This window comes from Thermobia domestica, chromosome 6 (genome assembly GCF_964235325.1).
Source record: "Thermobia domestica chromosome 6, izTheDome1.hap1.1, whole genome shotgun sequence".
NCBI lineage: Eukaryota > Metazoa > Arthropoda > Insecta > Zygentoma > Lepismatidae > Thermobia > Thermobia domestica.
The window spans coordinates 297,208,025-297,233,825 of record NC_137459.1 but is presented as its reverse complement, the minus strand read 5'-3'; the positions used below and the strand labels follow the sequence as shown (position 1 = coordinate 297,233,825).

At 34.7% G+C, this 25,801-nt stretch overlaps 1 protein-coding gene across 2 annotated transcripts in view; it reads left to right on the top strand.

Moving 5' to 3' along the window:
- LOC145688527 (5-aminolevulinate synthase, erythroid-specific, mitochondrial-like) overlaps positions 1-25,801 on the top strand; it is a 63,084-nt gene that overhangs the window by 18,871 nt on the left and 18,412 nt on the right. Inside the window, exons 4-7 of one of the 2 annotated variants that reach the window (XM_081762896.1) lie at positions 3,070-3,174; positions 13,394-13,604; positions 20,039-20,223; positions 25,202-25,546. In XM_081762896.1, coding sequence (XP_081619022.1) covers positions 3,070-3,174; positions 13,394-13,604; positions 20,039-20,223; positions 25,202-25,546 — 846 coding nt within the window. The remainder of the gene's footprint in view (positions 1-3,069; positions 3,175-13,393; positions 13,605-20,038; positions 20,224-25,201; positions 25,547-25,801) is intronic. The other variant, XM_081762897.1, reaches the window with a different exon arrangement.

The window sequence follows — 25,801 nt, the reverse complement described above, 5'->3', positions numbered from 1 at the left end:
GGACTGTGATAGGATATCTATTTGGAAGTGCTATCCTTGGGTTTCAGAGCACTATTTGATTTTCGAGTGAAGTGAAAGGAACATTTGTTTTCAGTGTCTTGAACATGGCAAGCTTTGTGCCTAAAAAACAACATTAGCGGAATACATTTATTACCCGAAAAGTGCGAAAAGGTTTTAGCTGCCGAGGGACAGTACTTTCAGTAGAAGATATTATTCTATTCTTATGGAATGACAATTTATCATTGGTATAAAAAACAGCGGGAATTAATTCATGCATCCAATAGTAATCATAATATTTCGGGTAAAAAATGGTGCAATGGATTGCTGGAAATATGAAAAGCTTTTTCGAACTGTTTAGAAATCAAATGAAATCCTTTTGCATTTACTCAATGAATAAATATAATGTCGTGTTCAAGCTTTGTTGGGTTAAAAATTGTGTTAGGCAATATGTTTGTGTTTTGAAGCGTGAAATTTGGAGAAATATGAATCACTTGTATATATAGACAGTATGTATTTTGAAACTGCTGGCCATCATACATTGTATATTTTTATCAATTTCAAACTCTTAGTAGACACCTAAAAGTAATGTACTCAATGTTATAAGTAGGAAGTCTTTAAATGAACGTATGTGGCTAAATATCAGTTAACCAAACTTTATCTAGTCCGAGTGCCATGTAGTTGCATTAACCATGACTATCATATTGCTAAGATTTTTACACATTCCTTTGTGTGAACAAAGTCGTAGATTTGGTTTACATTTATACTAGCTGAAATGCCAGTTCTTCGCACGAATGGAATATGTTTATGTAAATTTCTTGAACCCCATTCTTCCCTTAGGATACGCGTAAGGAGTGAATTTCGGCTTAAATTGCGTCTGCAGTGTCACTATTCATCTCATGCATTGGACACTAATGCCGAATGTTTTCTATTATTTTACATGTCACCCTCTTAATACACTAGCCCTTATCGATGGGGCTAAACTTGGAGTTCAACGACGTGGGGAGTGTTAATGATAATCTCATCAACTCCAAAAACTAGGGATTGGACACTAATATCGGTCGATTTCGATTATTTTTACATGATGTTCCCCCACGCCTTCTCCTTTCCTTAGTAAAAATGTACTAAAACGTAAGGTAAGCCAGGGTCCACTCACGTACCAATAATCATGAAAGTCAGTACAGCGGTCTAGGGGGAGTTAGTCATGAAATATATTTTTACGTGTCATACCCCTTACTTTTCACTCGTTTACCGGAAATGTGGTAAGAGCATAAAATAGGTCAAGGTTCACTCATGTACCAGAAATAATCAAGATCGGCGCTACTAGAAGGAGATTACGAACAGATTTTTACATACGTAGAAGATGTCCGTCCCCTTTGCCATTCCTTAAAACGGAAATGTTAAGAAAACGCTGGGACGGTTCTATTATTTTAAATGAAGAATTTGTGTACCAAGATTAATCTTCGTAAGTTGAGAAGATCGTGAGATACTAAATTTTTCCGTAAATTTTTAACTTCTCGCCCCCCACTCCACCCCCGCCCAAGAAATGCATTTTAATCAAAGTAATATGATAAAATCCGAAGCGATACAAAGTTCAGGTCTGGTGCGAAAAGTCATCAAAAATCGGTCAAGCGGTGTAAGAGAAGATGGGGGACAAACATCATTACTCCCATATAGATAGAGAGATACTGCCATTGTTTAGCATAGTGCCTAGAAAATTAAAAAAAAAAAAAAAAAGTGAATAGAAACGTGAAAACTTGTTTTGACGGGAAAATATGAGCGGAACTGTATTTTAGTTAGGAGTCGGACTGAGCATTTAAACATCATTTGGCTCTCTTTTGCATGAAGTGTTCACTCGTGAAGAAGTTCCCACGGTTTCGATTGTTACTATTTACACACAAGATTCGCTGACTACTCTTTATTAGCTCTTGTGAATTATACATATTGAGACGGTATGCTAAACACGCTTAAGAATATTAACAATCATCTCATTCACTTCAGATTCTGATCCCTGAATAATCCTTCCATTTCCGAAAAGTGCAAGGATTATTCAGGAATCAGACTCTGAAGTGAGAGAGATGATAATAGATAGATTTTTGAGATAACACATTCAGTGTCAGACGTCCTTTTTCCTGACGAAGTTGGTATAATAATCATGCCACTAAAATATACTGTTTAGGCTATATTAATTACATAAGTAGATACATAACTTGTAAAAATGGAAACGAATTATTTGTCTTTGGAGGTTAATGTTGTATAAGTGAATACTAGAACTACAAAAATATAGTTAAGCAATTTACTAAGTTGGTTTGAGTTATAAACTACATACTGTGTTTCCCTTTTAGTATATCGCACCTTCTCAAGAAAAGTGACATAACACGAAATTTGTCATTTTTGTTCTAATACACTCTGATTTTGGGATAATTTTAAAGCTATATTTACAACACTTTTGCACATAAAAGAAAAAAAATTGTGATTACAAAATAATGTTAAAACAAGTTACGAGTTATGTCATTTTTCTCGCGAGGGATACGAAGTTCGACCTTAAGGTTTTTTGACTTGTCACTTTTCTCGAGAAGGTGCGATATGCTAATTTTATTTCATACTGTAGCATCAGTCATTGACTTCTCTATTTCGTTATGTCTTTATTTAAACAAAACTTGAGTGTTTTATACAACTCACGGTAATGAGATGGTTGCACTTTACGTAAAATACAATGTGAGAATTATCAATAAACTTGTAATTTTCGCTTTTAGTAAAATTTTTTCGATGAACTACTTGGTTATTAAAATATATATTATTTTTAAATTCAAGTGCAATTTTGGATATAAGTAATTACACAAGGGAAATTAAAGGCTTCAACAAAAATATAAGATGCTTTTCTTTGGAGTGAAAATTCATAAGATGGGTGAAAATGGGTAAAATGTTGGCAGTACGCATTTACAATCAGTGTGGATATTTGCATGGATTTGCAAGTTACAATGCGACAAAAGATAGTTGTAAAGCTAAAATAACTTGCAATAAGAGTGTATCGGAAATTTCTTCTACTCAACTTGTAATTTTATTCAACAGTGAGTAAAGTGGCTCATAAGGATGCTGAGAATGCTGACGTGGTGGTGGTTAAAAAAGTATCAGAAGAAGATCTGGTGGCAGATGGAGATACAGAGTTTAATTCTGGTACATGACCTAATCATGTGTGTTTAATGCATGAGTGCTGTTTTATTGCTTGTTACTTATTTTGAATATAGTTTGTGTTCTTAATGAATAGGGGTGTTCGCACTTAACATACATATGTATTAGGTAGTTTCGTTTTCGCAACTTCCAGCATATAGTTGAGCAAATCTCTTCATGAGTTTAGTAATACTGACACATACATATATACATACTTTTTTCAACGGTACGCATTATGGGCACCTTTTTCTTAGCCATTTCTTTGTTTGTGTATTTATAAAATTAATTATTCAACCCAAATCTGCCTTTGTAGCCAATGGGAATGGTAGAATAACAGATTCTTGGTGAATACGAGAATCTTCTTTTTTAATACCTACGTATATATATATATATATATATATATATATATATATATATATATATATATATATATATTTGTTTAAATTGAGCTTTTCATCCTGAAAGGTTTTTAAATTTCGATGCAGATTCAAAAAGAAGTACTTACGAAAATCCTGAATATCCTCTATTATTTTCGACCTAACGATACATCCATGTCTAGTCGGTCGAAGTACTTTGTGCAATTTCTAACACTTCAGAGTTCAGAACTGTAGGTACATTTTACTTACGAAAACATGGTTCATATATTCTTAGTTTTCTGACATGTTAAGTAATTTGTTCCTTTGTAGTTCCATTGAAAAAGTTACTTTTTTTGACAACTGAAGAAGGAACTTGAATGGAATAGTTTCATTCAGTCTCTTTGTTCTGTACATAACGTTGAAATGCGGAAATATCGTTTTATATTGAACCTGAATTTTCAGTCATAATTCCGATCGACAAGACTGTGATAAAAACTTTTGAGGGTCAGCAGAAAGAAGTAGCAACATAATTATTTGGAAGGATAACATGTTTCGAACACCCCTGATTGCTAGTTTCAATTGTATTGTTTGCTTGACCATAGTAGTTAGTTGGAAGTAGTGTGATAGTAAAGCTGTAGAAGTGTTGGGCTATAAGTGCTTGTGCATGATGAATATTGTTTGTATTGTTGTTCTTTATACAGTCATGTTCACTAACAAGAGAAATATTAACGGAATCCGGTGGCCTCCTGTAATTCAGCTGCCATGGTGGTGATATACTGTGGTAAAAAAAAAAAAAAAAAAAAAAAAAAAAAAAAAAAAAAAAAAAAAAAACGTACTGTAAGGGTTGATCTTGCATGATATGTGCATCCCCTACCGCACCAGATTCAAGCACACATTTCACAACCACGGCGTTGCATAAGGACGCAGAACACAAAAACTCAAGAAAAATATTCAATTTTATTTATTTTAAAAGTATAGCCTGATTGATAACTGTCTCGAAGGATAAAACACAACATAATGCAAATAGTTTCTTCAGACACTTGCTTTCACATAATCTGTATTTAAACAGCAACAGAGATAAGCAAACCAAATGACTATATAATTGATTCGGGTTTGTTTCCGGTGGAGTGCATGGTGTTTGGATTCTACATCAAGCTGTAAGTCCGAGTATCGTGTAGCTTCGGTACGCAAGAAAGACATTAAAATTTATTTGTTAAGAGAATTCTTAACAAAAAGTGTTCATTGTGATGATTCAGTAAACATTATTAGCAACTTTTGGAAAGCAATTTTTGTTATGAGATAGTAATTCTGGAAGAATTTTTAGTTTCAATAGCCGAGATCGTGTTTTGAAAGTTGCTTCAATGAAGTCTCGAAAGACGGTGATGTTACAGGACATGTATGGTACGTATTTGAGTGCTGTACAAGATTCGGGCCGATGCAAATTGCGTCATATGTTATTCATATATTGCCAACACGTATTTTTCGGAGTCTTGTGGAATAAATGAAAATTTCAATAAGTAACGCTTAAAGACAAAAGTTGAGTTTAAGTGTGCTCTCATTTCTAATGAAAGAGAGAACACATTCTTGACACACACGTTACGGCTGCTGACACGTGCAGTTTTAAATCAGGTTGAACATTAGTTGTAGATCTCGGAAATCTAATCAAGGAGTCATCTCACTCGTGGAAGACTGAAATTTAATTTTGCAGTTGACGTGTGAATGTACTCGTGATTTTTTTTTTTATTTTTTTAAGAAAAAAAAAGCAGCGTTTGTTTTGTAGTTATTCCGCTGAAAACTCAATACACTACATAACTAAGCGACGTAGAATAATGTTTTCTGCCAACGTATTATTCTAACAAACAACAAAAAGAAAAACTGTCAATAATATTTTTCTGGAGAGAGAGAGAGAGAGAGAAATAGCCCAACGTTGGGAAACTGCATTTTTCTTTTTATCTATTTTTTCGCATGGAAAATCGTTTTCTATTCTAAGCTGCGTGTTAGGGAGTTAACACATGAAATAGACGTATTGTGGTGCATTTCCTTGGTATTGAACTGGTCCGATGTTGATTGATGAAATGAGTGGTAAATGGGTTAATGTCACTACTAGAGACATCTAACAAATGCACATTTTTAACTTCCTTGCAAGTCAAAGGCACGGTCACAATCAGTGATGTTATTTCCTATTAAGGCTACGACAAAATACGTGGAAACTTCTTTTTATTACGTTATTTTTCTGGTCAGGTAAGCATAATGAAATGCAAAATTTATTTTATTGTGACGTATTATATTGACTGTGTTCCTGATTGGATAATTGAGATTTCTTTGATCGTTTATTGCAGTCTGTCTACGATTTAGTGCGTTGTTGTGTGTTTATGAGCAAGTAGATTCTGAAGTAACTACACAAGTGTTATATTACAACGATTGATATATAGTTTTATGTATATATTTATCTGTGTGTCGAAATTAGAGGAAATTCAGATATAATATAGAACATTTTCAATTTGATCGAACCATAGTTCATGTCGATTTGATGAATTCTACATAAGCCTTTTAAGAACAATGGTGTAAATAGATTTTCATGTGTCCATACAAGAAGGACCAACAGGTGTTACTGGAGGATAGATTTTTATTAGATTTTTTTAAAAATTTTGATTTTTAAACACATTTGTATGGCTTGGTTTTGCTTTCTTGCTTTTGTTGAAGAAGTAGAGTAGAAAATAGTAGATACAGTTTCATTATATTATTATTATTATTATTATTATTATTATTATTATTATTATTATTATTACTCTAGCTCCGCCCACATAAATTATGTTAGTGTTATGTACCTCAGGCTTTCACAGCAGTTGTATCTGTGAAAATTTTGTTCGTAAACTTTAATTTTGAGGACTGGTTTGATCGATTTGGTCGAGATGGCCTGTCACATTTAGGTAAGACCATGCCGAAGTCTAAATTTAGGTGTCATGAAAGCCTGTTGTCAACTCCTCTTAACATTTACATTTTATTGTAATGTAACGTTGATTTACATTTTATTGTATTATTACTGTTGTTCTGCCAGAGCCTTCGGCCCACTGTACATTGAAGGTTAAAATCGTGCATAATTAAAAGCTCTAATTGTTCTTTTTTAACAAATTTATTGATTTACTTATTATGAGTGTGCCCACCTACTAACACGCTGTTATGCAAATACTGAAATCTAAATATGGCTTCGGCTCGTCTTCCAGTAATGAATATCAAAACATGTTCATGATCAGTATCATCGCTAGACATTTTCAAATAATTAAATTGAAACAGTACAGTCTAAAATGCAATTAAATCGTCACAATAGTATGAATTCGACAAATTGGGGTTTGTACGCTAGCGGCATCTATTGGCGTCAGGCAGGTAAGCGATAGCGTAGAGAGCAACACTTATTAGCATGACTGTTTAGTATTAAGAATAAGCGTGGCGCACTGAGACGTTTGCCACTTGTGAATAGGATTTGTCTAATGTTAATTTCCTTCAAATTATTTCATTGTTTAATTTCAATTGCTTAGAGATAATGCGAATAGTTACCTAGTTTTCATTGCAGAGTCAGAATGAAAATGAAATGAAATCTTTCAGTTTAAAGTTCCACGGTTATGCGTGTTACGCTAAGGGAGACGTATAATTAAGGCAAGTATATGAATTGAAGAATTGGTGGAATGAGCATGTGGGAGGAAACTGGAATACCCCGAGAAAACCCACGGACACGATGTTGCAGAGTTAGAATGATATATTGTAATTATGTCATACTTTTTTCCCCTCTTAACTTTTGGTTGACGCTATATCTTCTATCTCCCATTGCTTTTCCTTTTTAATCATATACTGTATAATCTTTCTATATTCTTCACAGATTCTTGAGTCTCATATGTATCATATTAATTTTCGATTCATTTTCCGAAACATGAGTGTGTCATTTGCAAAAGCAGTATTACATTCTTCCAGCTGCGGCTGAAATAACGTAAGTTTTAAGTAGAAGAGACTGAGGTGCAACACTACTGGCATTCCCAGCTATACTTTCTCTCATATTTCTCGGCCATTTTTCCCTTCGTATCTGTGATTGCAAAGCCTAATTTCTTTCTTTCCTCATGTTAGTAGAACTTGAATCACAGTCACAAAATTAACATGAGTAAACTTAATTATCCGAATTTGTGTTATCTACGTAAGTTACTTTCCATCCCTTATATTACGGATCTGAGATGTTTTCTAATTAGTTTCTTTCAATATTATATTGACCTTTCGTTACTATTTAATCTTCAGTCAAACTATATATATTCGATTTCTAGTTTTGTCCAATACTTCAATATATTCCTTTCATCTGCCTAAAATAGCATTGTCCGTAGTTTTGTATCATTTCTGTCAGTTTTCTTATACATAAAAAAATCCTGTCTTTGTAATTATTGTGTGCCCTCATGTTTCCTGTCATAGAATGCTTTTGAATATATTAGTACAATTCTACTTCTATATTATCATTTCCTCTATTTTCTTCAATATTTTCTGCAGTAATCCATGGTTTCTTGGTTTTGCTCTTCTATAAATGTTCTCACCATCTCTTAGTTCCTGTGTACGTTTCTTCTAATTTTCTTCGGATTTCTCGAATATAATTTATGTACGTATTTTATATACTTATTTGTTTATTTTCATCTTTCAACTTTCCAGTATCCAATTTCTTGTTTCGTACTTTCCTCTTAGCTACATTTTTTCTATTCGTGATCGAGTGACTAATGTACGTGGTCCAAGGTTCGATTTCCTGTGGATGTATTTGCCCCGAGTACAAACCTAAGGAGTGGTTGGGATCCCACTTTAAATAATAGGCTCTGTGTCATGTAGCCTTGGTGCTAAGAAGGACGTGAAACTCAAAGCGATTTTGTCCAATTTTTCTGTTGAACATCCACTTACTTGTTATTCTGAAAAGTTGTAGGATTCAGAAAAAAACAAAAAAAAAAAAAACACCTTCTTCACACTGTTCGAAAACAATTTCTGCATTATGATGGAACCTATTTGGTATCTCTCTTTCTTCTGAGTTTCGAAGTACAGTATATCTTCTGTGCTGGATGAATAAAGTATATCATATTACCAGCGAATGCTGTCGACAAGGAGTGATGGCTCGATCTCCTAATTTCTTTTCCCTAACCAATATACACATCACAATTTCTTGCTGCTTTGGCCTTTCCCAGTATGACTAAAATTACTTAGTATTAAAGTATCAAAAATATTGTGTTTATTGTTTCGCAAGATTCATTCAACTGATAACTAATATGGACGGAAGCTCAAATTATACTGTCTTGCAATAGCAACTCGAAACTGAAAACAATGCAAATAGAATAGTGTTTTATAGTAATTCTATTTAACAATTGCGTTCTTAATTTTTATTAATTGAATATTGTATGAATGTAGGGTTTTTGGTAGGAATGTCAGTACTATGACGCTATTTTACGCGTATACTTTGATTTATATAAATACGATGACTTCTTATATTTGCAGTCATTTTCATTTTAGTTAGAAACGGAATGATTTGAAGCTTTCGAAATGTGAAAATCAATGCCATTTAAAATAGAATGCATGCAGATAGAATGCTATGTCCACTTTCGTTCACAAAATAACAGCATACACAGTGTTCTTCAAACAGACCAGAGATTACTTATAACTAGCAGTCCACAGAATCAGTTTAATTGGATATAAATAGAGTATAACACAGAATAAGTAGAAAACTTAATCGTTCCATATTAGAATCAGGCTTTGGTTGAGGAGAGATCATGAAAATTATGTTAATTTACTCTTTCTATGAATCATTGCTTTTTTCTTTCTTTCTTTCTTTCATTTGCTTGTGTATCTTAATGTTTCACTTGTTTTCAATTCCGAGAACCGCGAATACCTATCAGGAACAATTTTCCCACATTTCTATGCAGTAAAATACAGCTTTGGAAAGTTTAGCACCATAAAACCAAGACAGGGGGTAGGTTGGTCAGTAATAGAGCACTCATCTCTAGTACTAAGGGACCCATGTTCGATCCCAACTTAAGTGAGTTTGTAGTGAACAACATCGTGTCCTTGGGTTTTGTCGGGGTTCTCCAATTTTCTCCCACATTCTTATTCCACTAATGATTTAATTACACTAGTCGACAAAAAATTCTTTTTTTCTGGCACACGGAAAAAAAAATACCTGATTCTAATAGAACTTTTCACGGAGAATTCGAATCTGCAATCAGTTTTTCTCCATCACCCTCAGTTTCCCCGTGACAGAGGGATTTCCTGGATTTTTTTTTTTTTTTTTTAACCATTTTTGTATTTGTAGCTCGGGTACCCCTTAGGTATATAAACACACAAATTGTATTGTATGTTAGCTTGATTTATACTTAATAAGCCCTCTAAGTTTCATAAGAATCGCATTATTCTTTCTAGAGTAATAAACATATTTATATAAAAATATGCTATGTGTACTGTTCATTTTACCATATTCATTAGTGCAGATAAAATCACATATAACTTCCACGAAAATTACAATATAAGCACGGTTTATACCTCATTGGATTTGAAATAAAACATATTTTCAATGATGTATACACCGTGTCACCATTTTTGTATGAGGGAATTTCTAGAGGGATTTTGTGGGAAATTCCCTCCAAAAGTAGTTTATAAGATTTTTTGTCTTAACCTGCTACTTGTATATAGTGATACAGAAACAGAAACTGCACTAAAACATAATTTTATGTCTACTTAATAAATAATACAATTGAAGTGGGTGGTATCTTCTTAATAAATGAACACTTACTTACCTTAAATAAAATGTTTTAGTTGTCGACTTTCTTCTGTGGTTGGGTTCTGGAACATCTTTTGAGTGTCCAACAGTAATCAGCTAGCACTTGTGAGCTCCACTGTCCCTGGTATCTCTTCTCCATGGAGGTAATGTCCTGATGAAAACGTTCCCCATGCTCATCACTAACAGCACGAAGGTTTTCAGGAAAGAAATCCAGGTGGGAGTCTAGAAAGTGAACTTTAAGAGACATGTTCCAACCCATTTCTTTGAATGATTGCAGGAAATCACTCACAATTTCACGGTAATTTGGGGCATTCTGGTTTCCTAAAAAATTCTTTGTTAAACATTTAAGTGAATACCAAGCTGCTTTCTCAACCGGAGTTAGGAGATTCTCAAATTTTTGGTCACGAATCAAACATCTTATTTGGGGGCCTACAAAATTCCCTTCCTTGATTTTAGCGTCAGTAACCCGAGGAAATTTTTCCTTGAGGTAACAAAACCCTGCATTACTTTTGTCCATTGCCTTAACAAAGTTTTTGAAGAGCCCCAACTTTATGTGAAGAGGAGGTAGAATTATCTTATCAGGGCTCACCAGTGAGGAATAAACAGCATTCTTCTGTCCAGGAGTTAATACATGTGTTGGCCATTCCTTCTTGATGTAATGTTCCGCTTTGTTCCTGCTGTCCCATTCGCAGAGGAAACAACAATATTTCGTATAACCAAGCTGCAAACCCATTAACAAAGAAATAACTTTTAAATCACAGCAAACGGTCCACTTGTATTTCTCATACTGAATTCTTTCTAACACTATTTTGATGTTTTCATAGGTTTCCTTCATATTAGTTGCATAAGCCAAAGGCACTGAAGGAAATTTGTTGCCATTGTGCAAAAGGACAACCTTCAAACTAGTTTTGGAAGAGTCAATAAACGATCTCCACTCTGTACTTCTATGTGCATGTCCGAGTGTATCCATCACAGCACAGACATTATTACAAAAAAATAAATCATTTTCTTGAGAATAGTAGTTTTGAAACTCTGTATGACGGTTTCGAAAATTACACACTTTAGTGTCATGATGCAGCAGATTCCAGCCTTTAAGTCTAGAAGCAAAAAGTTCTGTCTGTATCTTGGAGAGTTTTAAATCCCGTACGAGGTCATTTAGTTCACCCTGAGTTATCAGATGGGATCCAATGTAGATGTGAGACCTACATAAGTAGTATCATCTTCATTTGGAACTTCAGTAGTTGCCTCAAGTACGTAATCCTCATTTACCGTAAGATGAGCAGGAGGTACTGGTACAGGTAATTCTGCACTGTATGGAACTGGCCTAATTGCTGATGGCAAATTAGGGTACTGTACTGTGTGCTTAGATTTACTGGTTATTCCTTTTATCTATGTTATACAAAAGTAGCAGTCTGAAGAATGATCTTTTGGTTCCCCCCAGATCATCGGTGCGAAGTTCGTTTCGTTCACCATTTGCCCTCCCAGTCAGACGTTTCACGCAAGTACAACAAATGTAATGAGGAGCCCAATTCTTATCTTGGTCTCCTACACAGCAACCAAAATATAACTGATAACACTTCCTCACAAGTGAAGTGATAACACTTCCTCACATATATAACAGAAATTGTCCGGGTGATTTACACACTTCCTCGGCATATTGTATCCTGTAAGGTATCACACACATACATACACGAATCTACACTCCAGCAATCATGAAGCAGCACAAACGTAATCTAACTCAGTGCATCACCACACAACACAATCTATTCGAACTCCACAATGCACAAACACTTCAACTTACACGCGGCCACATCTAAAACACGTCCAGCTTGGACCGTCACTCAACGCTACTAACAGTCATCAGGCTACGTGAGTCATCAATTTCTTTATGCATTGTTGCCAGATCAAAATATTAAAAAGTGACTTATTTTCCACAGAAAGCATGCGTGTATTTGTGCTTGTATTTGAGTATCCATCTATGTGCCGACAATAATACGTCAACGTTAGGTTTTTGTGTTTGGTAAAAGTCTTGCATAGTATATCCTTTATTACCTATAAATAGACACAGTTTATATCTTTAGACATAATAATGCGATTCACATGAAATTAACATTATTTATTAAGTAGACAGAAAACTATGTTTTAGTGCAGGTCCTGTTTCTGTATCACTATATACAAATAGCAAGTTGAGAAAAAAAATCTTATAAACTACTTTTTGGAGGGAGTTTCCCACAAAATCCCTCTAGAAATTCCCTCATACAAAAAATGGTGACACGGTGTATACATCATTGAAAATATGTTTTATTTCAAATCCAATGAAGTATAAACCGTGCTTATATTTTAATTTTCGTGGAAGTTATATGAGATTTTATCTGCACTAATGAATATGGTAAAATGAACAGTACACATAGCATATTTTTATATAAATATGTTTATTACTCTAGAAAGAATAATGCGATTCTTATGAAACTTAGAGGGCTTACTAAGTATAAATCAAGCTAACATACAATACAATTTGTGTCTTTATATACCTAAGGGTACCCGAGCTACAAATACAAAAATGGTAAAAAAAAAAAAAAATCCAGAAAATCCCTCTGTCACGGGGAAACTGAGGGTGATGGAGAAAAACTGATTGCAGATTCGAATTCTACGTGAAAAGTTCTATTAGAATCAGGTATTTTTATTTATGTGCCAAAATCTTGTTGACTAGTGTTATCATTCACCATCATCAATCTTCCGTCTCTGTCCTAAAGGGCATAATCGTGGGAAGTAAAACTAGAAATTTCACTTCATTTCATAAAACCAATACTCGCGAAGGACCATTAAGATACTTATCACAGTGTATGTATTCTGCTACTCAGTAAATATTTTCTTAACCTTAGAAAAAGAATATTATAAAAGTAAACTTCGTGCTATCACCATAATACACAGCACGTGAATTTCTTGGTAGCCTGTAAATGAGTTTTATCTGCATCCTACAAGTATTATGAATTATTAGTTGGTAATGTATAACTTCATGAGTATGTTAAACTTTGTGCCAACTTTCGTGCATAACTTCATTGATTAAAAAGTGTATTCTTAATTACAGATTCGCCATTCCCATATGAAGATTTTTTTCGGAAGCAAATCTTGAAAAAGAAGAAGGATCATTCCTATCGTATTTTCAAGAAAGTTAATCGTTTGGCTGGGAATTTTCCTTCGGCTTACGAATATAGCTGGGGAGCACGCCCCATTAATGTTTGGTGTTCCAATGATTATCTGGGGATGTCTTGCCACCCAAAAGTTAAGGAAGCCGTAAGGTAAGTTAATCACCTGCTAAGAGAATTTTATATTATCACCTATTCTCCTGTTTAGATCGTTAAGAAATTGCCTGCGTTGTAATTAAAAAATAGCACAGGCAGTCGAGTTGAATATGTTGTCTTGTAAAGATCTGATTTTAAATTTTACAGTGACCCAGAAACGCTGTTTTAAATTGAATAAGTGTAAGGAAATAATCCATGTACATCATATATCAGTGTTTGTTATTACTTAGTACATAATTAAATTAAGTTTCAATCTGTTTTACGATGGTTTGTTGATAATAAGTAAATTTCTAGTCAATTTCAATTCATGTTTGTGATATTAATATTATTCTGTACATAATTAATATTATTCTACTAATTCGTACCTTTTTTGTTTATTGTGGAGAGTAAAACATTTTGCAGTAGTGTTGTGTGTTTGTATTTATTTTCCGTGTAACAATTGTAATATTGCGTTTGCTTTGTTTCTTTTTATTATAAAGGCACTTGGGTAAATTGCTTAAAAATACACAGTCAGTATTCTATCGTTTATTATATAGTCAAGCAGTACCTATCGTGAAACTGGTAGAAGTGGCGTGTAAGTATAATCTACACAGTGCATGTTTGCTTAGGATGGTTCTTATGTTTCGACTTCTGAGTTTCTTAGTCTCGCCTCCTAAAATGCTTCCATATCAGACCGAAGTAGCCCATGAGAAAAATGAGCTCAACGAATAATATTAAATGGTGTCTCAAGCGACCTCAAGTTTTGCATGCATTGGCCATGTATAATATAAGGCAATGTTACCTTGTAAGTTTGGAATGGTTAGAGAGAATGACACTATATCTTGGATAAGGGTAATGGAGGTAGAACCGCATCTACTACGGTATACCACCTCATTGCGGCTATCTTGAAGTTCGCCATCTTAGACACATATTCAAAATTTTTAATAAGGAGGAGGAATATATCTTATTTTAGGACTTCCTCTTCACCACAAAAATATATCTCATAATATTTCAATTTTGTCTCTAATAAGTTAATAGTTATTATTTTCACAATATATGTTTATTAACCTACAGTCGACTTTCGAAACTTACAAGGTACTTTTACCTCATGTTGTATTCTATCAAATACATTTCAAAATTTAAGGTCCTTGGTTTAATATTATTCAATTGGGGGTTCTTTATTTTTTTCTTCATATGTTACTTCGGTCTGATATGGAACCATTTTAGGGAGTGACTTTCAAAGAAAACTCGGAAGTCGAAAAATAAGAATCACCCAACGTTTGCTAGTTAGTTTTTTTCTTTCTTTTAAATAAAGATTTAAGTTATTCAGAAGGATTATGCTGGATATCTGAAACACTGTTTTCCAAAACTCTGTAAACTGTTTTTGTGTATATTCATTGAAATAATTTAAGGTTGGAACAAAAAAATTTCGATAAGGGATAGAAGACAATTGCTTACTAGAAAATAGTATACAGACGGGAGACACACACACACACATACACACAGACGCAAAACTCATAAGAGATTGTAAACACACTCTCAGGCTTCCAACAGGGTTGGAAAAAATACAGTTTTTTTTTTTTTTTTTTTTTTTTTTTTTTTTTTTTTTTTTTTTTTTTTTTTTTTAAGAACAAAACACGTGTTTAAAACATGATAAAGGTGTTTAAAATGTTTTAAAGATGTTTTAAAACACATAGGAAAAAATACATGTTTTAAACATTTTGAACAGTTTAAAACATGATTTTAAACATGTTTCAAAATCGTGTAATCACTTATTTATTAAGACTTTTTTGCTCTTGCAACCGATCTTTTCATTTATTTTATTCTCTTTAAGACTACACTGTGTTGGGTGCAGAATTTTTCAGTATAGATTAGTAATTCTCAACTTATTTCATATAACTACCCCTTTTATTACACCCTCTTGCCAGTGACTCTCATAAGTATTTTCTTGGATATAGTAAGCTTTTAAGGTAGATTTTAAAATTTACCTACTATAGAGGTTTCACACAATCTATCAATATATATGGCAAAACAAAAGTCCCCACCATCCTTGTGCGTTGAGAACGGGTTGAGAGAGAATGATGAAACTTGGAAGTGGTCTGACACATCAAATGGTGCTATCAAGCATCATGGCGAACATCTTTGCTTAGTATTCGAAATTTCAAATACAAATGGTGTCATGTTACATGAAGGCTAGAATTTTACCAGAAATGCTGTTGTGCGATTATTTTAACCCTAAAGAAGATCATTTCGAGTTACCGCTTCTGAAAGTTTTGTAGTTATGCCTTTAGGGGCTAAGCTAGCGTTTCGTGGAGGCGGGTGAGATTTTTGTTGCAAAATTTTATTACTATTTCGTAACACTGATGCTAATAAAATTATTTTATAATAATAGGGCTACGTTTTCGAAAAGTAATGTTTGATGCACATTTCAAGTTGTGCAAACTTTATATTTTCTGCAAGTCTATGTAATTGGTTATTTTTTGAGTCAAGAATTTATTGACGAAAGGTAATAATTGGGGCGTTCAGAGCACAATAGATCCAAATCCATTTTCAATAAATTTGTTTTCCTCAGCGAATGAATTCTATTTCAAAACGTAATACTTTGCAGTCAAGAATCCAAAACAAATGTAACTAAATCCATGCGAAAAGGCGTGGGATAGTTTCATATGACAGCCGCAAGTAGGGGCGTCAGTGGAACAGGAGGGCAACCGCCCTCATCCGCACCCTGCATTTCAGATTTTGCCAGTAAGACAGTTTTAGAAATCTTTTGATAAACAAAGTCAAACAGAATAAGCTTGAGGTCCTTACACCAAATAAATACGAAGAACATACAGATGATTAAAACTTGGAAGTTGCTTAGGTCCAATTTCCTGAATTTTAAGCAGGCCTGAAACTCGAAAGTAGAGCCACCTTTGAAATCCTTGGGTAATAAAAAAAAAAAAAAAGCAATATAGGCTTATAGCTCTTTACAGCCAATAGAAATAAATTATAACTGATCAAAGTCCGTATTTATTCGTTGTAAGGAATTCAATTTTTAAATGTTGAACTTTGCTAAGCAAAAGGTTTCTAAATCTGGATTATTGCCCCACAAATCTGAAATTCAGGTGGAAGACAGATGACTTCTAAACGAACGCCCCTGTCTAGCGGCAATCATACAAAATTGTAGATTCCTTTTTTCCATGTAGTTTTTCTTTCATCTCGGATTCGTGGTTGTGAAAATATGACATTTTACGTCGGTGTATTCTTTTGGACACATTCTGCATTTATTTAACGTAATTATGCATCATTGACTATGACATTCGGAGCTTGACTTGTTAATCATTCCCACGCTGCAGCATACACAATATAAGTATAATGTTAATATCTTAAATTTATGAGTAAGGAGGGGGAAAATTAGCCCTCCTCCCCATTCCGCCAACGCCCTTGTCTAGCGGTTGTCCTATGAAACTAGTCCACACGCTTTCACATGGTTTTTGTTTCATTTATTTCATACCCTATGCTACGAAGATATTACGTTTGCTGAGCAAAAGTGAACCTTTCTGAAAATGGACCTGGATCCCTTGTGCTCTAAATGTTGTTGGAGCCAAATTTATCCTGCAACCCAAGTTTGTTCGAAACACATAAAATGAGTTTGTTTAGTTTGATTGATTACATCTTGCATGAGTAGCAAGACTATATGAGACACGGTTTTTTGTTTAAAGTGGGATCCGAACCACTAATTTTGAAATTTTACGTGGGATCGCAGTCAAAATCTATACAGCAAATTCCGACGTCTCGTGTCTCTATCCTCAAAATTTAATGTTAAAAGACTGAATATTCCACCTTGTAGCGTGGTACATACATACAGACGAACAAATTGAGATCAAATTGTCCCAGACCTTGACGTTCAGCACTAACGTTATAATAAGTATCACGCTTTAATGGTTAGTTACACGAGCGACTGCCATACCTTGCGTTTCTCGCCTGGTCTCTTCACACAAGCTATACCAAGTTGTGAAGTTTCAAAGAAAATTTAGAACTGTGGTGGGAAAGAGGTACGAAATAAAATTTTCATAATATAATGAAAAAGATGTTGTTGATACAAAATTGTTACCTGAAGTTTCCAGTTACATCTCAGCCACACCACTGACGTTAGATTCATCAGAAGCAATTTTCGGATCAACATTTTTCATAATGATTTTCGTTCTTTGAACTAAACTACCACCCATTTTTTTTCTCACACGTTTTGCAACAAGCTCGTATGATCGTTTACTTATCTGATGGAGTTTGAGTTACTCTAATAAATTTGCACCAAATCATGTCATTTTTTTCTTCCCATATAACTCATGTTAAACGATTCCATGTTGTACGGAGACTGAGAACCAACATGTACTGTACAAACGAATGCCTGCGATATTTTAATTTCAGAACCTCAACTTAGGAAATAATCTGTTGTTTGTTTTCTGAATACAACACAAAAATTTGTTTCCGTGATAATTATTTTATTTATTTTTTAATATCAGTTCTACAAGTAGTCCAACCTTTTACTACGACACTTTCTCGCAAGTTAACTGAGAAGCATTTAAACAATAAAATATACGTTAAAAATAAGGGGGAAAAGAGACAAAATAAATTGTAGATCACCACATTGACCTGGTGTAGCCACGAGAAATCAAAACATTCACATGGGAAGAAAATAGTCTTCTGATTGGGGAGCACTTTTGAACAGTTCTCTTGCTCTGGAAGTTATTTTTTTTTTTTTTCACAAAAGTAAAATAAAATGCAAATAAACATATGTTTAAGACAAATCTTCACAATACACGTGTTTAAAACAAAATGTTTAAAACGTAAACAAAATTTGTTTTAAACAAAATCAATTGTTTAAAATAAGTTTTAATCATTTGTTTTAAATATTTTGTTTTAAACAAAACAACCCTGGCTTCCAAGGCTGTTAAGAAACCTTAACATGGCCGACCACTACTCTTGACAGGACATTGTTTTCTTTTTTTCTTCTATAATATTGATGATAGTGTCTTCTGAGTGTCATATATGTATAAATTATAAAAAAATATGTCCAACCAGTAGTAGTGAAATTGTTCCTCCAGTTCTCCCAGTTCTTAATAATGTCCAAATTAATTTATCTGTCCTCCAGCCAGACCGTTATCTTCTTATGTAGGTATCAGATGTAGATGTTAATCTGATGTAGGTATCAGATTAAAAAAAAAAAAAAAAAAAAAGACGTCTTAAGAATGATGGTACATATCTAACGTAACAACAGTATTGAATACTATATTTCAATAACTCCTATTTTACTATAGCAATTGTCGTATACTAGACAACAGTCTTGACTTTCAACATTTTACCACAAGAGCAATTCTTGTCGTTGTTCTTCGAACCTTTTACATTCTTAAATGCGTTCACTATCTAGTTTACTGTGTTGAAATTCTGACTACATTTTTAATCGCGTTAACACTCAGTGATATTTCTGCGACGCGAATTCCCCATCTACCTAGTACACTTAACCCATTACAGGAGTAGAGGAGCACGCTGACTCAGTAACAGAACATTCATCTCTGGTGCAATGGGTCTCTGATTCGATCCCGGCCACGTGAGTTTGTAGTGAACAACATCGTGCCCGTGGGTTTCCAGGGGTTATCGCCCCGCATTCTTATTCCACCAGTTATTTCATAACCATTCACTTCCATTGATCCGTCGTCTTTAACTTGAGGGACATAAACGTGGGACGTTAAACTAGACATTTCATTCATCACAACAGTAAAATTGACCGCAATTTCAGCGTAAGTATCCTATGAATCCATTCTCCACGTCCCATCAAAATAAATGGAAAGACAAACTTCTACCCTGTCTGCAAACTGCCATTCTGGTGTTAAATCATTTGTAACGAGCTCACCCCACGATACACTTACTCAGGTTCTCATACACCTATTTCATTTTTATCATCATTTTAATTTTTCTTCGTAACTTCATTTTATTATAACTTTTACGTGTTAATTTTCTTGTATTTCTTAGTGTATTAAACTAATTAGTTACCAAAAAAATAGTGAAGACATCATCACATGACATGAAAAAAAGCGGTCCACTATAAGCTCTTTCGCTAAATACTTCATCACAAAGGAAGGGAAATACTAGCCTTATGTGTTCCAGCAATGATGAATAATATCTTCTAAATTTTTTATCAATATTTCTGGCCTAAATGTCGAACACCCTTCATCAGGATGTTTTTAAGCTAAATTCTAACGATGTTGGTTATTCACATTTTATATAAATTTCATTGACATTCATTAATTTTAAATTTAATCTCTTAACAATTATTCATTCGCCATACTTCAGACGAAAGGTACTTTCACTGAAGAACATTATGTTTCATAGATTAGATAGATTGAAATTCTTGAGGCAGGAATGCTTAAATAACTGAATATATATAGTTCATTATGATTAATTCTATTTCTCAGGGAAGCCTTGGAAGCCCATGGTACTGGAGCCGGCGGAACTCGCAACATATCTGGAAATTCTTTATACCATGAATCTTTGGAGAATGAGTTAGCAGCTCTTCACAAGAAGGAAGCTGCGTTACTGTTTACCTCATGCTTTGTTGCTAACGACTCAACTCTATTTACCCTTGCACAATCTTTACCAGGTACGTAAATGCTTTTAATAATATTTTGGGAATGATAACAAAACTGTTGTAGGAAAAAGTATGTATAAGTTCTAATTAGGGAGAAGAGTATTTGCCTCAAATTTGGAAGGCTAAAGTACTATTCTGAGATAATTCTGAGTTTAGTTAATTTTTAAAGTATTTTCGTGGTCCAGTTATCTGTGGATAAGATTGGAAAGATATCCATTGGGATGAGTGCTGATATTAGAATCTTTAGCTATTTTTTAGGGATGGTAAAAACAGGAGCATATGTCTGTTCCACAAATAGACAAGAAGCGATTTATGTGGATCTGCTTGGCTCTTTAGAAGTGAATATATTCCATGCTGTTGGTGGTATGATCTAGGCATCAGTCTCGAAGAGAGTAAGGTGTAAAAGCCGTTTCCGAGTGAGGTTTTCTTGGGTTTTCCTCATTCAACACCAGGCAAATACCGGGATAGAACCTAATATAAATATCCCAGGCTACTTACTTCCTTCCCTACTTCTCCGGATTGTGTGATCGCCGAGAGACATCATACCTCATACGTGATGAGCTTAAAGGTCGTAGAAGCTAAATGCCCAGAAATATAATTGTTAATTCTAAAATTAAGAGTGACGTTCACATTGAATCAAGGATGAACACCCCCAGTCCTGCATAAACATCAAATCTACCAACAGTATTTTCACTTTAAAAGATCCCACCCGTACCACATTATAACGGTTCATTTAGCAATTATTGAGCCATTAAAACACACCAATTACCTTTTATACACTTGATTTAATAATTATAATGGAGATGCGTACAGATTACTTACAACACACCTTTTCAAGATGTCTGTCTTTTTAACTGAATAATTCTATTTATTATATGTTGTCATGACGACGACCTCCAGATTAGATTACATAACAACATTTAAATATCTTTTTATATTAACATTATAACCATATTATTTCTTTTTCTTTCTCTTCTTCTAATAATAGAATCAGCCTAGTACATATTTAAAATGCATCATGGCCCAAAATTACAAGTAAATAATAATTTACAAGTGAAATAACAAGTAAAATATACAACATACTGTTGTAACATAAATCATTCCTTAACTTACATATTGCCACTCCTGAAATATGCATATACTCCACTCTACACTGTCTTTAAAAAATTACTGTCAGTTCTCACGAATCGTGCATATCTCTACGGGCGTCTCTAGGGTGGACGCGTCTCCCCTAATATTTTGAAGTACGAAATATTCAATATTTTACTCTAATTTATTTACTAACGATAGAATGATAAATAAATCGGAATATAATATTCATAATTTGGAATATAATATTCAGGCTGTGAAACGATTATAACAGAGTTCTTGATATACCTCGGAGTGTCCGTGAAGGTAAGCAGAAAGGTAACAAATGGAATCGAAGATAATAAACAGGTTGGGCTAGGTAGTACCATTTAAATAACTTTCTTTGATGTCCCTCCCAAATTTTACATGTCAGAGACGCCACTGCGTATCTCCTCGCCTTATACCCAGAGATTAGACCGTGCAAAAAGCTACCGTGTTAGAGCGTTTACTTCTGATGCGTTGGATCCCAGCTCGCGACAAGTGCTCTTTGTGGTGGAAAAACACCAAACACAATGTGTGTGTGTTTTTTCTCGGGGTTTTCCGGTTTTCTCTTACTTTCTTCATTCCATCATTTCATTTATCATCACCGTCTTCCTTAGCCTTGGTACATAATCGTGAAATGTTAAACTAAACTAAATAATAATAATAATAATAATAATAATAATAATGATCATTTTTAAAAAACTGACTTCTTTTTTTTCTTAGAAACACATGAACCGTATTTTCTCTGCACTTAACTTATCAACAGAGCCTAAACTCGTCTACTGCAGACTGCCCAACCTTCTTATTCTATGTACGAGAACTACAAGGGGCGTTCAATAAGTTTTGCACAGATGGTTATTAGTTGCATTATGATGATTAAATTTCAGGCGAACATGCTTCGATCCTTTGGCCACAAAGACCATGTCACTCAGTGTAGCCTCCATCTACTGACACATCTCGTCCAACGTTCTTTCCTTCCATGGCTTGTATGCATTTAGTAACATTCAGGTGGCAGATTTTATACCATTGTTTAACACAAGAAATGATGCCTTGTCTCTGCCAAATGTTTTCCCTCGCAGGTAGGCCTTCAGATAACAAACAGGAAGAAATCCGAACGAACTAAGTCCAGACTGTAGGGAGGCTGAGAAGACTTCCCATCCCATTTTCACGACTTTCTGGTATGTCATCATGATTGTATGAGGTTTGGCATTGTCATGGAGGAATTTGATTACCTTCCCTTGCAGCTCCGGTCTCTTGGTCTCGAGAGCACGTTGTGAAGCTATGTTCCAAGAAGTCTATGAAAAAGACACCGCGCTGATCCCAGAAAAAGGAGACCATAATTTTCTGGCCTGATCTGGAAAATCTAGGCTTTTTAAATCGATGCAGCCAACGTTGGATATTGGCGCGGTCCAATGTTGTGATCCCCATTATCCGGGAGCGACTTCCTATCAATTGATGTGGCTTTATTACCAGTTTTGAACGGGACCGTTGTCGGGTCCTGATGTTTACTTCAGTGTCCCTTGTGGTTTACCTGTGAACGATAGAAAAGAAGTGGGGGTCCGCGGTGGCTCAGTGGTAGAGCGTTCACCTCTGGTGCTTGGGGTCCCGAGTTCGATCCCAGCCCCCGCCAAGTGAACTTTGTGGTGGACAAACACCGTGTGCGTGGGTTTTCCCGGGGTTCTCCCGTTTCCTCCCACTTTCTTCATTCCACCATTTATTCATTACTCATCATCACCGTCTCCTTTAGCCTAACCGGCATAACCGTGGGACGTAAAACTCAAAAGATTTCATTTCATTTTCATACGAAAGAAGTATTACAATTTTGAAGCCAAAGGATCAAAGTATGTTCGCCTAAAATTTCATCACCTTATTGCAACTGTAAACATTTTATAACCATCTTTGCTAAACTTACTGAACACCTTTCGTGGAAATTTGAAACTTCTCGATCCGAATCAATGTCTAAAGCATGGATCAAAATAATGTTCTGCGTTCGACACCAGCGTTACTTTTGAACATTCCAGAACTCATAAAATACATTAGATATGCAGTACCTACATTCCTCGTCTACCCTTACCCAAACTTAGACACAGCTCAGCTTTTAACGGAACTTACCGTTTCTGCATCTTGAAAATCTTCTACTTAAACTCTTATTGCCTCCTCAGAAATGGATGGAAGCACATGTTTCTATCCTGTGTGTCACCGTTACCTTTGAGTATGTTAATGGAGTGATTGCATTAACGAACTGAGACAACATTTGGAGTGTCGCTATTCATCTCAGTGTCCCCAACTACTATGGATTCAATACTAACACCGATCGTTCTCGATCATTTTTACATGCCAATTCTTCGCACTCCTTCTTAAGGGTGCTCGGGGATCTTACCTCACAGTTTTTTTTTCTTCTTCAGATTGTAAGCCATATGCTTACCAAGATTGGTTGAAATTGCTCTAGGCGTTCCAAACTTACGCTGGAACATACATTCGTACACATATCCGACAAAATATAAGAGTAACGTTTTCGTCGTTGCCCCTCTAATGTTGACATGCCCGTTCTTGCCTAAACTTGGGCTTAAATGTCATCAGATTGGCTCCTAACAGCTTAGTGGCCCCGAAAAGTAAGATTCGACACTAATCTCCGTCATCTTATACATTTTATGTTTCACCCGTTTATACCCGGCTAAATTTGGACTTTAACTGAATTACTGTTCATCTCAGTGATCTCGAAAACTATGGTTTCGACACTAATATCAGTTGTTTTCGATCATTTTATATCAACCCCTTCTCCTCCCTAGGTGCGCTAGAAGGAGTCTTACACTTAACAGTATTCTTTTTTTCCAAATTGTAAGTAATATGTGTAAGAGTGTATATGGTAAAATATAGTGTATGTGTGTGTGTGTGTGTGTGTGTGTGTGTGTGAGGGTAAGATACTCTCCCCAGGTGTAATAAGGGTCTTATCCTCAGAGATGAAGTTGGAGTTAAAGGACTTCAAAACTATCACCAATCAACTTAGGGACCCCGTAAACTGTGAATTTGAGACTAATATTGGTCGTTTTCAATTATTTTTACATGTCCCTGATCCTCCCCCCAGTCAGAGATGACAATGGGGTTAAACTTGCACTTAAACAGCATCTGGAATGTAACTATTCATCTCTGATCCCAAAAACTATGGATTCTACACTAATATCGGTCGTTTCAGTTATGTCATTCCTTTCCGCTATCTCTTTAAGTGTGGTAGAGGATCTTACCCCCACAGTACTGTTTTCTAGGCTGTAATTAATATAGTTATCAAGTTTGGTTAAAATTGCTCCAGGCATTCCAGGGTTATGGTGAAAACACACACACATACAATATATAAGATTATTATTGTTACAGTGTTAACACGATTCATTGGGCTACAAAACACTGTATGAATGGAGATCTCCACATCTCACGTGATATAATCTCCTTTTGTAGGAGTATGTGAATGATAGTTTATCTTTCCTCAATGTTTATAAAACTGAAAAGACAGAAGAAACGCACCACTGTTGATGTGACAAACATTGACGAGAGAACATGCTGTTGAACGTTTGAAATGAACTGGATTACAGTGTACCTTGTGCCGTTTAAACATGTGCCGTGTGACTTACTGACATACGCACTCACATTGAACATCTGTAATGTGTACCTGAAACTTCGTGAGCGTATGTATCTTTTCATGTATCATCAATTTTTGTGTTTTTAACTCAATGAATCATTTACGCTATTCCTCTACATGAAAACGATTTGCAAACCTATTGATTGTGTTCTTGATTACATTTAAACAATTGGGAACAACACTTATGAATAAGTAACTGCTAATATATAAATAAGTTAAAAGTAAAACTCATTTTATATTTTGTTTTAGGATGCCATATATTTTCTGATGCTGGCAACCATGCTTCCATGATCCAAGGGATACGCAACAGTAGAGCTCCTAAGCATATATATCGTCATAACGATGTTGAACATTTAAGTGAGATGTTATCCAAAGTGGATAAATGTGTTCCAAAGATCGTAGCATTTGAAACTGTTCATTCCATGTCTGGAGCTGTGTGTCCATTAGAAGAAATATTAGACGTGGCTCACAGAGCTGGAGCTTTAACATTTATTGACGAGGTGCATGCTGTAGGCTTGTATGGTGAACAAGGAGCTGGAATAGGGGAACGCGATGGGCAACTGCCTAACATGGATATAATATCTGGAACTTTAGGTATATTTTTCATTTATTAATAAAGTGCCAAAAATAGTCTTGAATCTTATTTACTAGCTGAAATATAAAACAAATATATCTTCAATATATTTTTCATACTACTTCGTGTAAATTTAACTAAACTATAGATAATTGTATATTCTTGGTATTTTAGGGTTTCCATAGTAACAAGAATTGGGAGAAAAGTTAAAAGAACTTCTCTGAATCTAAGAAATTAGTGAAATTTAAGAGTGGATTAGCCGAGACTTACCTTTT